We start from the raw sequence: 16,054 nt of genomic DNA, 5'->3' as shown, positions 1-16,054 counted from the left end.
TATGTCGATCCAGTCTTCTGCCAATAGTAGCACCCCTTCCTCTCTCACTTGCACACATTTCCCAACTTCTGCTAACTCTGCCAGCTAAGAGTGCACTGGGTAACATCTAAATACTGCATGCTTGCTTGATACCAGAATCCATACTGATACATACAACCTCACATTATCCTTTGTTACACTCCCTGTGGCACCATGGTAGTAGAAGTTCTGGCTGCTAGGCTTTGCTACTAACTGCAATTCCGGTGGTAATTTTCCTAGAGCCTTCCTCAACTCTTTCAGATACTGCTCAGGTGACAGCAAGACTAGACTTAACTGCCCATGTAGCATCTGATGGACGGCTTCCTGTGAATTCGTGATCACTCTTGGATCCCAGATGCTATCATCTAGTGATTGCAATAGCCTTGTCATCATTATTCTTGCACCTAGTACTTGCATTTGTGTTTGCACTACATCTAAATCCCAGTTTAGAGTGCTAGCTGAAGCTCTGGCACAATCCATGATTTCTTTAGTAAGCTGTCAAAGCACGCATTTGTTGTTTAACATGCCACTTTCAAACAGCAGTTATCCATCCCCTTTTCACTCTCCTGGACGCTGTGGTACCATTTCAATTACCTCCTGCATCTTCTCTTTTAATCCTGCATATGCCCTGAGCAAATTTCTGTGCTTCTTTAAGACCTCTCACAGCCTCTCGTTACTAGTTGCTAACTGTTGTATCCCTGAAACCATCTCCTCCACCTAATTTCATTCTGCAACTCCCACAAATTAAACACTAAACTTAATGACCATTTGCAACTGGACGACACCATGTCTTAACTCCTTTGTTCAAGTAACAAGCCTGCATCTCACCCGCTCTGCCACCAGCGAAGAGGTACAGCACTGCCAAACCTAACATTCTTATGTTTCAGTCTTTCTTCCATATGGCAACCTGAGGACAAGGATCAGTATCTCCTGCCTTCCTCTCCCCTCTCAGAAGCCTGCTGTCTCTGAACAGCATGTCTTAACATATTAATGATAAATCCTCCCATAATACAAACATATAACTTATGTCTTAAACAATGTTAATGCCCTAAACTATACACAAAAGCACAGTACACAGAAAACTCAAACTCACAATATATATCAATTACTTCCTTGGCCTCAATGCATAAGGAGCATGAGGTATTTAGACCTCCCTTCACTGTCTCTTCCTGCTTTTCCAATGTCTTATCATCTGCACACTGGACCTTTCTCCGCACTTCCCTTACCATCCCTGCAAACTCTATCCTTCCCTATCTCCCTTCTGACTAATAATGTAAAGCAGCAATGACATGTTTTTCCAATTCACCACCTCAAATGGCAACAACCCTGTGCTAATGTGTTCTTTGGAGTTGTATGCACTTACTATGAAGGGTAGATAGTATAGCAATCTGAATTGTTCCATTCACATAATAATTAAACAACTTCCCAACTGTCTGATGAACTTATTCCATTCTTCTGTTAGCTTGTGGATGAAGCAGATTAGTCTTCAACTTCTTTACTTTTAAAAACTGGCAAAACCCTCCTTCAGGTCTGACATGAGGTTCATCCGTTGGACTGTAATAATTGTCTCAAACACCCTAAACTTCAACATCAACCTATAACCAATGCCTGCGCAACTGTGACTGCCTGTTGATCCAGCGTGGGCACCTTCACGATGCAACATTATAATCAGCGCAAAAGAATTGTCTGCTGATGTTCAGCAGAAAGGGTCTCACACGTCCACCCCAATGAAACTAAAGTGTCCCATTGGTTCTGGCAGTCTCTGTAATAGTACCTACTTCTGATTAAAATCTGTCCACTGTGCACAATCCACACCATTCCTGAGGGACTGGTTGACACAATTCTTTCTTCCCTTCTACTAATACTTTTCCGCCATTCTCCAATTCATTGCCCTGCAACCCATATGGACTGATAAAATGTGATCACACATTTCATGTAGTACTTCTTGCTTCAACTTGGCTGGCACCACCATTTGTGGTCATAATTTTACACATTTCATGTAGTACTTCTTGCTTCAACTTGGCTGGCACCACCACTAGTGGTCCTAATTTTGTTTCTCTACATAATAATCTGTCATGCACACTAAACCACTGTCGGTTGCCATATTGTCTACATTCTTTGTCGGCTCACTTTGCAGCCACCTGTTCCTCAGGGGCCTGACACAGAACTTTTACTACAGCTATTTTTCTGCTTAGCCTATCCTCATTCCTGTGCTGCATGCCTGGCTTTTGCATCACTTCCTATTCAAATTCACTGAGTTTTAATACTTCATGGGTCCTTCAAAATAGTAACCACTTCAAAGCAGCATGCTCTGTTACTATCTTGAATTTCCTTCCATAGAGGTATTACTGTAAGTAGGTTGCCTTGTACACCAAGCTAAGCACTTCCCTTTCCATTGTAGAATAATTCCTCTCCACTGTGTTTAACTGTCTTGATGCAAAGGCATTACAGTTTTCTTGACTACTGACCTCTAGCCTTAACACGCATCCAAGAGCATGTTTCAATGCATCACATGAAAATATAAACTACTTCTGAAAGTCTGGAAACACCAACAGCAGACTTGATATTAATACCCTTTTTAATTTCATGAACACTCCCTAACATCCCTCCAACCACACAAACTTAATACCCCTTTTCAATAACTGTGTGAGCGACCTTGCAATATATGCAAATCCCTTTATGGACTTCCAATAATAATTCATGAGACTCATAAAGATTGTAACTCCTTGGTTGCTCATGGTACTGGAAAATCTTACACTGCTTGTACTAACCTAGGATCAGTTCTTACACCATCCTTACTATACACTGTTCATCATAAGAATAAACCTGATGTCAACACACACAAACCTGATGATTGGTCAGATGCTGTAGCACACATACACTGGTGTTCTTAATGCTCTTGGAAGTAGGTCCTCCATATGTATTAGACAGATATCTTATTACTTAGTTACATTGAATGAAACTTCAAGATACTCTAATGTATTAACAGGCATCTACATTTTCCTTAATCACGCTTTAGCTATGTAGTGTTTATTGTAAAAATCATGTTACACTGTCAGTCTCTGTACTGTTGTGCTCTGATTGTCATGCTGTTATTACGCAGTATGAAAATACCTTAGGCTACTTCCTGCTCCGTAGTGAAACAAACATATGGAATACGGCTAAGAAGTTCCGAGAAATTGGTTGTTATTAACATTTTCAGAAATTTGCAGGGGGGAAAAAGAGGGGGGAAAAATATCGGCTTTGAAGTTTTTCAAGGGACTTTATTTGATACAGTTGAGGTACAAATGTGCACTGGACCAATGGCCTTTGTAGTCTGCTCCCTTCAACCCCCACAAACCAACCAACCAACAAATGTGCACTGAATATACAGGGTGTACATAAAGTCCGGGAACACTTTCAATTATTTATTGCACAAGACGAAACATTGCACAGATATCATACATATGTCATTTTGAAGAGAAACCCTGAAAGTTTTTTTCCCCATGTATATCACCACAGCATAATTCAGTAATTTGCTGATAGTCAGTGCTAGTCACAACCATGACAAGTTCAGGTGCAGAGTGAGCTTTCTGTGTGTTGGAGTTCATGAAATGGCCACCCCAATCACCAGATATCTCACCCCATGTGACTAATCTGTTGAGGACACATGAAAGATCTGGTGTATGTACCACCTCTACCATGTGATGTAGTAGAGCTCCAGGAAAGAGTACGGGAAGTGACTGCCACAGTCGACGATGCCATGCTGGGACAGGTACGGCAAGAATTTGATTACCGTATTGACATCTGCCGGTTGACTCATGGTTCGCATATCGAATGTTTGTAAAAAAGAATTTTCAGAGTTCCTTTTCAAAATGCAATACGTATGACATCTGTACAATGTTTAGTTCTTGCGCAATCAATAATTGAAAGCGTTCCCGGACTTTATGTACACCCTGAATAGCAGAATCGGTAGCGTAGTAGATTCATAATCTAGAGCAATTCATGGATCACTGGTTCAAGTCTTTTTTTGCTTTGGTCATCTTTATTTTTTCATTCGATTTTTAATACTTACATCTCATAACTGTAAAATTCATCACCTTTAAAAAGAACATCATCTTGTTTCTAATTATATATTGAATGCAAAATCCCTGTTTTCATTTCAAATATAAATTTTTAATTATTGATATGTTATGAAAGATGGGGATAAAGGTTGCTTAAATTAAGAAAGCATGGCAACTTTTACGACAAAAATGAAAAACCAAATACTCTTTATTTGGAGTATGTCCATTGTTTTAAACCACAAATGTAGTCTAACACACACCAGAGTGATGGGTGTCATAGAAACATGAAAAACAATCATTTTAACAGAATCGATCAAACCATACAAATGCTCCATTTTTAAATTTGCCACTGTACCATTACAATATGAACCCAACAGAACTGATCTGGAGCCAAGTTAAGGGATTTATCGCAAGAAATAACAAGATTATTAAGCTGCCACACATACTGGAAGTAATGCACACAGCTTTTTCACATGTCATTGGCGATGCCTGGGTGGCTTTGTGGAATCTGTTGTTGGTCAACTCGTTATCAGTGTAGCAGATGACAGTTCCAGAACTGAAATGTATTTCTTGGATTTGGATGAGGAAGGAGCTAAGAGATTAGCACACGACTGACTACAATTAATACCTTCAGTGACTTCAATATTCAACAATACAGTGAAATCCCTGCAGTATGCTTTTGCATCACACATGGCTCCCTCAGAAAAATTACCCTGTGTTTAAATTAGGAAATTTCATCACTCTTGTTTGTAATTAGAATACTATGTTAGGTGAGAACGAGAGCATTTTATGCTTTCCGTCTGGTCATCTAAGAAGCGTGTGGTAGTTCTGGAGTTTTGGCGGATAGTTCTGGAGTTTCGGCGAATATTATTACATTATCTTTTTAAAAACTAAATGACATCCGAAGCTATATTGTTTCTCTGCTCATCTCTCTTAACATCTGAACTGCAATTGCTCACATCTTTTGCAGATTAGTTGGACCAGATGACTACCAGTGCTATCCAAGTTAAATGCTCCGCTAATGCTGTTGCCCGGCATTATCACTCGGTCTATGTGTGTATAACACAGTATAAAACATAACCTTATCATCCTACTTAAATTTACTGGACATGGTTTGGCTTCTGCTCCACATGAAATGAAATCCAGTGAGATTCAAGCATACATGGGAGAATACATGGTGTAATGTTTATATCAGGCTTATTCTTATGATGAACAAATTATAATCGCATGCCCAAAATGGTTGACTTCATCCAGCACAGAGTGACATTCCTCAGTATTTACTGTCAAATGAGCTGCTTGTAACCTCCTGAATACTCCCCTCCATTACTGCCTATGTTCTTGCATATTCCTTGAAAAGACAATTATGTCGTCATGATAATACCAGACATTGATGCAGTTTTAATTCTTTCAGCACTCTGTTCAGTAACCATTGGAGTGTTGCCAGTGCATTCTTTAACCCAAAAGGCAGCCTACTATACTGATGGTGTCTCCAGGGTGCTGAAAACACCATTTTTGGTCTATCCTCTGGGACAACTTGTAAATGATGGTATCCATTCCTGAAGTCCATTGTCAAGAAGTATTGACTTTGCCTTAGGTTACCTGTTGTCTCTGTGATCTTCAGAACTGGGTACACATCTATCTTAGTCTAACTGTTGAAATGGTGGTAACTGCACCATCCACAGACTTCTTGAGCACAACCCCAAGAGCTATTACTCTATTATCCCACCATCCAATTGTTGATTTATAAGTTCCTCCAAAACTGCTTATAGTGTGGTATTCCGTACGGTGTCCAATACACTAGTGCTTCGTTCCCCATCGGAATCCGAAATCCTGTGCTGTGCGGCTGGCGTAGCAGGCAATGGCCCTTGCAGAAAAGACAGAGCCTGAAACTCTAGCAACAGGTCCCTCATCTGTGTCTTTTCTGCGCCCTTTAAATGCTTCAACTACACACAAAATGGAGTCATGGCAGCATCGTGTGCCCTCTTATAGCCTATAAGCTTTGGGCAGCAATCTTCCTCAGCCAGAATCTCCAGTGTAGCAGACAATATTACCATAAATGAATTAACCTCCTTGGAGCTGGAATTACCTATACTGATGGGTACTATCTCACTTCTTCCCTCTCTTGTTAGATTTCCCTGCTAATAACTCTGAAGGGGTCACAGGGTGAGGGGTTGGCTGGCGGGCCCAGTGGAAACACAACTGATAGTTAAGAATGACTTTCATTAATTCCAGTACTTGACATAGTGAGGCATATATGCCTCTCTCTGTTTTCCCTGGCCAGCACTATTGTATGGGCAGCAGCTTCCACTCTGGCTGCCAAGCCAGCATCCTGCGATGTTGACATCAGACCCACGGCAGTTCGGCAGCCTTTAAAGGCCACAGCCATTGATGTCATTAGTACACTGTTTTCCTTGGCATCATTGCATCATTGACCTTTCGTGGCTCCTTGCCTTGCTCACCTCACCATTGCAGCACATGAAGATGGGGTAGGACTCACTGCTCTCGGGCAGGAATCAAGACATTGGCTGGTGCTATGATGCCAAGTCTCACTAGGAACACAGCACTGATGGCAGAAGGCACGGGCAGCGGGTCAGCAAAGGACTTAGTGCTGGCAGCAGGTGCAGCCCAGTCTCAAACCCACGGCTGCTGCTGGAAGTGCCCAGTCATTTGCTGTCTAGCATAGCTCTAGTATCGTTTGGCGCAGCTGGTTCCCGGCAATGAAAAAGACACCCTCTGTCTCAAAATCCAGACTTATTTATATGCCTCTGGTGCACCATTTTTTCACTAAAACTTCACACCTAGTCACGTCGCCCATAACAAGATACTTTCCCTGATCCCTGATGTGGTGGAATTGCCCAACTTGCTATATGATTACCACCGTGTGGTGCAGTTTACTGCTGCGCCCGGCTATACTTGCCTCACATTTATCTACACGTCTGTTATTTGTGACTCACATGTTAACACACTGGCCACTACTGGCTTCTGGCCACTAATGCGATGCTCTAAGGTGGCTTTCTCACTACTTCTTATTACTTTTGCTGAAGACATAACTTTTACTCCAAGGCTGGGTGGTGGCACTGCAGTATCTACTGTTTGAGGCAGTGTACAGTTTGGTCAAAGCTAATACCTCAATTTCAAAAATTATTAAGTGAGTTGCTGCAGTTAAATACAGGGCATACATGAAGTCTGGGAACACTTTCAGTTATTTATTGCACAAGAACCAAACATTGTACAGATATCATACATACGTCATTTTGAAGAGAAACCCTGAGAGTTTTTTTTCCCCTTCTTCTTCTTCTGTATACTGCCACAGAGTAGTTTGGTAATTTTCTGATAATCAGCACTAGTTGCAAACATGGTGAGTTCAGGTGTGGAGCGAGCTTTCTGTGTGTTGGAGTCTGACAAAAACAAGTGTGCTACAGCTGTTCAATGGATGTTTAGAACCAACAAATTTGTTACGATGACTTGCTTGTGCCCAGCAAAGAGAAGTGGACGTCCCAGTATGAGTAAAGTGAATGTGGAGTGTGTATGAGAGACATTCATAAGGAGTCCAAAGAAATTGGAGCATTGTGCATACTGTGAACTCAAAATGGCTCCAATGACAGAGTGGAAAGTCCTGCGACAGAAGCTGTCTATGAAACCATTCAAATTGGAGCTAGTGCAGAAGCTCAATGATGATGACAAAGACAAGCGTTTTGAGTTTTGTTCACTGTTGCAACAACTGAATGAGGATGGGGATGGCATTGTTGATACAGCTTGTTGACCAAATAACAGTGGATTGTGTGGAGTATACAAAAGTACGGAAAAAAGCATACTCATGCATAGCGATAGTATAAAAAAGTTTGCGTGTAATGGAAAGGAGGGGACGTCAATTTTTATGTACATATTAAGTGAAAATACGTTAAACTAATAGTATATGAACACAAGAGAGGAGGACCTCCACTTCCTTGAATGTGATTTGGAGAAGGTAGATGCAAAAGATACCACCTCTGCTTTAAAACAAAAAGTGTGAGAGTTGGTGTGTAGAGAACTTTTGTTATGTTTTGCAGGAGAAAGTGGTGCAAGGAAACTTGTCCTTAAAATGGTGGTAGTGAGCAATGATAATTACATGTCTGGTAGGTGTTCCCAGCAGGTTTTAAGGTTTAAGATTAGTTGATACACTGTTTCATTGGTTTCAAAAACATCTTCAGAATGTAATTTGAGTTAAATAATGAAAAGATCTTCTGTCTCTGTGTGAGAATATGTGGTGTTTTGCACCACTCTTCTGTGGGTGAAGCAAAACATTTGTACCTCTTCACTATCAGACAGACAATATTTTATAGCATAAAATATCACAAAAAATTCTGTGTTGTTGTACATTTTTCCAGAAAAGATTGTTGTCTGTCTTATTTTTCATGTAAGTGGGGACTGACATGAGGGCATCACAATGTTGAAGCCACAACAATATGAAAATACCTACTCGGATGAGGTCATATAATGTCAGTGAATGAGGCAACTGCCCTAGAAGAGCATTGACCTTCCCAGAAGAAATATTAAGAGAACAATGTAATCAAATTTTGTGAAATAAAGGTGTCACCCTGCTGTGTATCGTTTGTACATACAACGAAAAGTATATGTTATAGACAGTAAAAAATGAATAAAGCTTTCATTTAAAAAAGTTGTAGTGTAGAATGGACATAACCAAGGCGAAGAGGAATTATTGCATGGAAGGTGCATACATCAATGATGAGATCCAGCATGATTCAAATAAGATACATAAAGCAAGCCTGATGACATCGCCAAATATACAGTCAAACCAAATAAAAAAATTCTACAGTCTGAAGGACACTGAACTGTGATTGAAATGGAACTATCAACACAACTAGGTTTCAGCATACAAATTTGTTGGCTTCAGCAACTGACAACCAAGATTTTTTCCTTCAACCTAATTGAAACATGCGCTATGCTCCACATCTATCAGCAACAAACATGTCAACAAAAGGCAAATAGAGAAACTGGATGAATGGAATTCATGTTTTCTGGCATACAAAAGTCCAAATAAAGAGCATGCAAAACATAAGCAATTTTTATCTTCTGGCATCTGATTAAGGGATGCTGAGTGTGAAGGAAGTGCCACCCACACAACATTCAGAAAACTGAACCTTGCACTAGACAGTGAGTGGCTACCTAAAATCATTCCATTGTTTATACAGGGTGGTCATAAACACTCTGCCAAGCTTCTAAGGGTGCTGCAGAGTAAGTTGTGCTAAGAAATAAATGATAAGAAAAGAAAAAAAATTGATACATTGTGCCATTTCAGAGTTAATTAGTACTGAAGTTCGCCAATCAGGCCATCATGTGCGCAAATTCAAGTGGCCTGCTATAGTTGGTGCCACCAAATGTGTTCTTTGTTTAGTGTCCTAAAATCAAACAAGAGAGCAACACAAAAATTGGACTGTGATGGTAGTGAGGATCGATCCTGAGCCAAAGTCTGAGTAGTCTTGTGCGCTATCATCTACTCTATGAATTTGTGTGTGCAATGGCCTGATTGGCTAACTACAATGCTAATTAGCTCAGAAATAATGCACCATATCAAATTTTTTTTCTAAACAATTATTTCTCAACATAACCTACCCTCCAACACCTATACAAGTTTCTCAGACTGTTTCTGGATGCCCTGTATATCTCCCAAGATTTTCCAGTATTCATTAAGGATATTTCTGGTTATCACTTTTTATAATAATGATAATAGACTTTTAAATACTCTACCTTGCATTCCTCCTTGATGTGCTTTGTGAATTCAGCATGGATCTTACTTAGTCTGTCAGGCAGTCTTCCTGAATTAGTGTCAATAAGATCCTGTAAACTGTATGTGTCCACATTATCAATGAAATGATTGTAATCCTTCAGTTGCCACAACAGCCGCTGTTCAGTTGCGTCTTTGCAAGAAATGAAATACTTCTTCATAATCATTATGTCCTCCCTCATTTTCTGCAACAAAAATTTTAAAAAGTTTTAAATGTAGCTAGTATCAAGCTATGACAAACTTCATAGTGTCAAGCAGTGTTTGTGTACACATATAAAAATACTTAGAACATGGGTAAAACTGGCTGCAAACAAAGGCTATGGCATTGTCTTAAGCAGTGTTGCATCACCTCAGTCACGTAACTGTGTGTCATAGACTGACGCAAATTTTCAATCTGCCATCTTTTCACTGTTCTACTTTTCCAAATACATGCTGTGTGTTACCCGTCTCCTTCAACCTCACATTCTAAGCATTCCATGTATTTTTTTTCCCTTTCCCATTTATTTTATATGTTTACATGCTGCATGATGCTAGTGATGGGAAATCTTTCTGCAAAACTGTACAATGAAAATAGGACTGTTTACCTATAGATTCTGACAGAATTTCATTGAGACAGGTATTTACATGGGAATTGTGATGGTCTTCTGACCAAATGTTTTGTTTTATTAACAACAGTTTATAACACCAGAGTACACACATAAATGAACGAGACAAACACTTGCACTCGATACTGAAATTAGTTCACTTCAAGTGACACACACACACACACACACACACACACACACACACACACACACACACACACACACACACACACACACACACACACACACACACACACAAACCAACCTCCCACAGTTATATATAATAAAAGCTTCAAAGGGGGGAGGGAGTGCTAAGAACATACAAAATTGCTTAACATAAGATAAATGTGTACATATCATTCATATGAAATAGGGCTTCAGCCTACACGGACTAACTTTATAAGGGCCACAGGAAAGAAAAAAAAAACTGCACAACAATGCTACCTTATTGGAAAATACAATTACACACATCTACAACCAACACATTCACCATACAGTGGACAGATATCACACAAACAATGCAATCTACAAGCCACAACAAGCTAACATGTAATTACCAACTGGTGATAAGATTAGAAAACTCATATTTCTATGAGACAATTACACACACCACAGTCTCATACCATTTCAGTGCATTACAAATACAATACAATCAGAGCACACGACACCCTTGCTATTCCTTTTCAAGTGCCATTGAAGCACTGCTCTACGAATATAGGCAGAACATGGTCCCACTGTGTTCTGACAATTCAAATTCTTCTTGCACACTAATGCCAGGACACAAGCAGTTACAGGTACACTCGATGGCACAAATCACTCTTACTCTGCTCATCATAACAAAAACTCACTTCTACAATTTCTCCCTGGCTCCCAGCTGCTATATTTTCTGGACATAAGGTGCAAACACTGTCTGCTGCCCCAGCAAATGATGTGTGCATGACAGCTGACCACAATCCGTGATGACTGCTGCAGAACCACTGCTCTGCTACCTCCACCAGCCTCTCCGGCTCCATGCCACTTTACTGCTTCTCTAAGGTATGTCTCATTTTGCTAATGTAAACCCACCCCACTCACTGCAGCACCCTTGGGTGATGACTGTGCCAAAGCCCTTTACCAGCCATGCTGTTAAAGACAAGCACAGCCAACATGCCATTTCAGGCCCAGCCTTGAATCCAAGGTTAGTACACTGCTCCCGCAGCAGCATCCGGCACTGGATCAAGTTGATGTGGCCACTTCTACTGCATAATGCAGGCACAGATAGCCCGCAGCCAACCTACAGCTGACTGCCCAGGCTCTGTTGCTTGGTGACTGTCTCAAAGAGTCAACAACTATGGAATGTAAGAGCCGGCAGAACACCCTTCTTGGCCTGTATCGTACGCGGAGTCTCATCCGTTACTGCTGCCCACGGGACCCTGCGCTGGTTTCAGGATGTTCCTGATTTTGCATTGTACCACCAAACTGTCAATCACTGTGACACTCAACGTTGCGCTGCCTCAACCTACATGCAGATACCAACACCCACTCGTAAGACTTAAGTGCGTGAACCATGCTGGCACAACCAGCTGGGCAGGCACGTTCAAACATGCTGTGAAATTTCAATTTCAATGCACAAGATACAAATGAGAAGATGTGAATGTTACCATTTATGATTGTTATTGTTCCAGACTTCAGCTATGGCATCAGTGGTGAAGGTAATGTGTATCTGCAGACTGTGAAAACAGTGACTTATATACTGTGTGTCCTGGATACCCAACTTTCAAGCAGACACATAGCGAGACTCTTTCAGTGATACTTACTAGTCAGATTCCTGATTCTTCTCGATGTCTTTATTGCAGATTAGAATAGTTGCCATTTACATCAAATAAAACACCACATTCCCATAAGGTAATGTTTCCAATTAACTTACTTTTTCACATCTAATTTTCCCTTAAAGAGGAAAACAAAAATTAACCTCAAAGAGTGGTGCGAAATTAGTAATTTTTACCACATGTTTTTAATAGAAATCCATGTGTATTTGCTTCAATTCTTATAGTGAAATATCAACTCCGTGGCTTAAGAGATCAAGAGATAACCAGTGGGCTTAATTTAAAGTTACTTGTTCTTTGTACTGTAATACATTGCACCAGCTAAAATGCAGCCCCTGTTCTTGAATACAGAATGAGTTGGTTGACATTCATAAGCAGATGGAAATTGCCATGAATACTGTCAAATGACTGGTAGCTGCTGCGAATCAGTGTGTTTGGAGAGCTCTTGAGAGTCATGTACCTGTGTTACCAGTAACAAAGGTGCTTTCCGCTCCTGTGGATCCTGCCTCCCCTGCAGGAAGTATGTAATTTGTCATTACTTGCCCACTTTACTGCAAGTGGTGTTTCAACAATACAGCTAGGCGTCCTGTAGAGGATGAATGGTGACCAGGGAGGACTCAGGGTGTTGTACCGATCCCCCTAACCAACAAGCTAGGGATGCTGTTTTTCAATGGAACTGACACTGAGCCAATGGGACTCACTTCACCTGTTTTAAGGACACTTGTTTTGTCTGGCATCAAGAGAAGGCAAACACAAAAGAGTAGGGTCTATTAATCACTGGCAGTTCAAACGTATGGCGAATGATGGCACCTGTTAGGGATATAGCATCAAGGGTTAGAGAGGCTGAATTAAATGTGTTTTGCTGTCAAGAGAGTAATTCATGAAGCTTTCAATGAATACCATAGCAGACTACTGGCAAATGATCTTTCACAAAACCCAAAGAAATTTTGGTCGTATGTAAAGGCTGTTAACAGCACCAAAGTTTATGTCCAGTCACTAGCAAATGAGAAAGGAACTGACATTGAGGGTAGCAAAGCAAAAGCTGAAATGCTTAACCTTGTTTTCGAATTTTCCTTTGCAAAGGAAAACCTTCAATAAATGCCCCAATTTAATCCTTGTACCACTGAAAAGATGCTTGAAACAAGTATTAGTTTCAGGATGCTGAGAAATAGCTGAAATCTTTAAAACTGAATAAATCTTGAGGGCCCAATGGAATCTCTAACAGATTCTATACTGAATTTGGGGGCAAGATAGAAAAGTATCTAACTATAATCTATCATGGATCCCTCAAACAAAAAACTGTGCCAAGTTCAAGGAAAAAGGCAAAGGTCACACCTGTTTACAAGAAGGGTACTAGAAGTGATCCACAAAATTCCCATCCAATATCCTCGACACTGATTTGTTGTCAAATCTTAGAACATATTTGAGCTCAACCATAATGAAGTATCTCAAACAGAATGACCTCCTCCATGACAACCAGCATGGATTCTGAAAATATTGATCTTGTGAAGCCCAACTCACACTTTTCTCACATAACATACTGAAAAAATGGGATCAAGGCACTCAGATGCAGTATTTCTCGAGTTCAAAAAGCATTTGACACCGTACCACACCTACACTTATTGTAAAAAGTATGATAATATGGGGTATCAAGTGAAATTTACGACTGGATTGAGGAATTTTTGGTAGCAAGGATGCAGCATGTTATCTCACATGGAAAGTCATCGTCAGATGCAAAAGTAACTTGGGGTGTGCCCCAGAGAAGTGTGTTGGGACCCTTGCTGCTCATGCTGTATATTAATGACCTTGCAGGCAATATTAACAGCAACCTTTGGGTTTTTGCAGGTGATGCAGTTATCTATAGTGAAGTTCTGTCCTAAAGAAGTTGAGTAATTATTCAGTAAGATCTTGATAAGATTTCAAAGTGGTGCAATGATCGGCAACTTACTTTAAATGTTCAAAAATTTAAAACTGTGCACTTCACATAAAGAAAAAAACAACAACATAGTATCCTATGACTATCATATCAGTGAGTCACTGCTGGAATTAGCCAATTCATACAAATACCTGGGTGTAACACTTTGTAGGGATATGAAATGAAATGATCATGTCATCTCAGTTATGGGTAAAGCAGGTGGTAGACTTTGGTTTATTGGTAGAATACTGGGGAAGTGCGATCAGTCTATAAAGGAGACTGCTAACAAATCACTTGTGTGACCGTTCTAGAATATGGCTCAAGTGTGTGGGACCTGCACCAAGTAGGACTAACACGGGATATTGAACGAAGACAGAGAAGGGCAGCACGAATGGTCACAGGTTTGTTTGACTTGTGAGGGAGTGCCACAGGGATACCGAAGAAACTGAACTGGCAGACTCTTTAACATAGACATAAACTATCCTGAAAAAATCTAACAAATTTTCAAGAACTGGCTTTAAATGACGACTCTAGGAATATACTACACCCCCTACATATCACTCATATAGGGATTGTGATGATAGGATTAGAATACTTACAGCAAGCACACAGGCATTCAAAGAATCATTCTTTTTGTGCTCGATAAATAAATAGAATGTAAAGAAACCCTAATAATAGATACAAGGGGACATACTCTCTGCCATGCACTTTATGGTGGTTTGCGGAGTGTAGATGTAGAAGTAGAAGATAAGGCTCCATCCTTCTAAGGGGGACTACATAAACACTATAACAGTTTAGTGTACCAAGTGGAATTTTGGGATCCATACAATCAAAGGCTTTTGAAAACTCACTAAATATAACAACAGGCTAATTTTTCCTGTCTAGTTCAGGACTTCATTATTAAGGTTTCCTGTGACTTTCTTGGTCAATGATCCTTTACAAACATCAAACTGGGAGGCAGTTAATAAGTCTTGTAGAACATTCTTGCCATGGGCCACTTAATTGGAAACACTTTAAAAGTCTATAAGTAGGGGAAACTGATATATAATTAGACGGTATTTAGTTATCTCCAGTTTTATATACACAATTAGTACAGTACATTAACTGTAAGGAAATCCGCCCTGTGTCATTGGCTGCTTTCAGAAACAGCTTATGGCTACCCTAGCAACTTTGCATAAGATTTTGAGACTCTCCTAAAAAACACCATCATAGTCACAAGAATTACCACTCTTTAGTAATCTAATGAATTTTTTAATCTCTTCAGAAGTTTTACATCTGAAACTAATATCTGTTGATGGTGTATGCAGTGAGTGTCAAAGTAAATGTAATGCATCTTTATTTGATTGTTCACTAGTACACGTGTTTGCTGCCACTGTAAGGAAGAAATCATTTAATTTGATGGCTCTTGATTTCTATTAGTCATTATTTCTGTCACAACTATTTTCTCCGAATTCAGTTGCATGTGCATTGCAATTTTGTTTTTTGTTCCATCATCTTTTTTTACCTATGACTGTTTTATGAGTTGTGCTTAGTGTATTAGTTTCAACTCTTCGATGGAAGACTGTAGGATTTTACAATCCTGTTGGCAACATAGTTTCAGCTTTTCACCACATCTTGTCCCCTGAATGAGGTAGTGTACACTCTTCTTGCTACAAGATACCTTAGTCCCAGGAGACATCCATACCTTGGTCCTACTTTGTTTAATTTTACCATTCTTTGTTTTAGGGCATAACAAGAGTCAAATGTCTATAAGAACATGTTTAAGAAAGAGTTATATGTTTCATCTATACTTCTGCTTTACAGATATTTCCATAGCGTCCTTCTCATGACACTATGATCGAATCATTGTTTACGATTCAATAAAATGGGATTTTTCTTCTTTTTTTCTTAGCCTAACTCATCAT

General features: G+C 39.9%; 1 protein-coding gene across 2 annotated transcripts in view; it reads right to left on the bottom strand.

Moving 5' to 3' along the window:
- The window catches only part of LOC126253369 (differentially expressed in FDCP 8 homolog A), a 74,394-nt gene that overhangs the window by 23,331 nt on the left and 35,009 nt on the right, over positions 1-16,054 (bottom strand). For both annotated transcript variants that reach the window (XM_049954652.1, XM_049954661.1), the window contains one exon: positions 9,810-10,031. In XM_049954652.1, coding sequence (XP_049810609.1) covers positions 9,810-10,031 — 222 coding nt within the window. The remainder of the gene's footprint in view (positions 1-9,809; positions 10,032-16,054) is intronic.

Source organism: Schistocerca nitens, chromosome 1 (assembly GCF_023898315.1).
Source record: "Schistocerca nitens isolate TAMUIC-IGC-003100 chromosome 1, iqSchNite1.1, whole genome shotgun sequence".
NCBI lineage: Eukaryota > Metazoa > Arthropoda > Insecta > Orthoptera > Acrididae > Schistocerca > Schistocerca nitens.
Note: the sequence above shows the minus strand (reverse complement) of the source record. Positions and strands in the feature narration are given on the sequence as shown.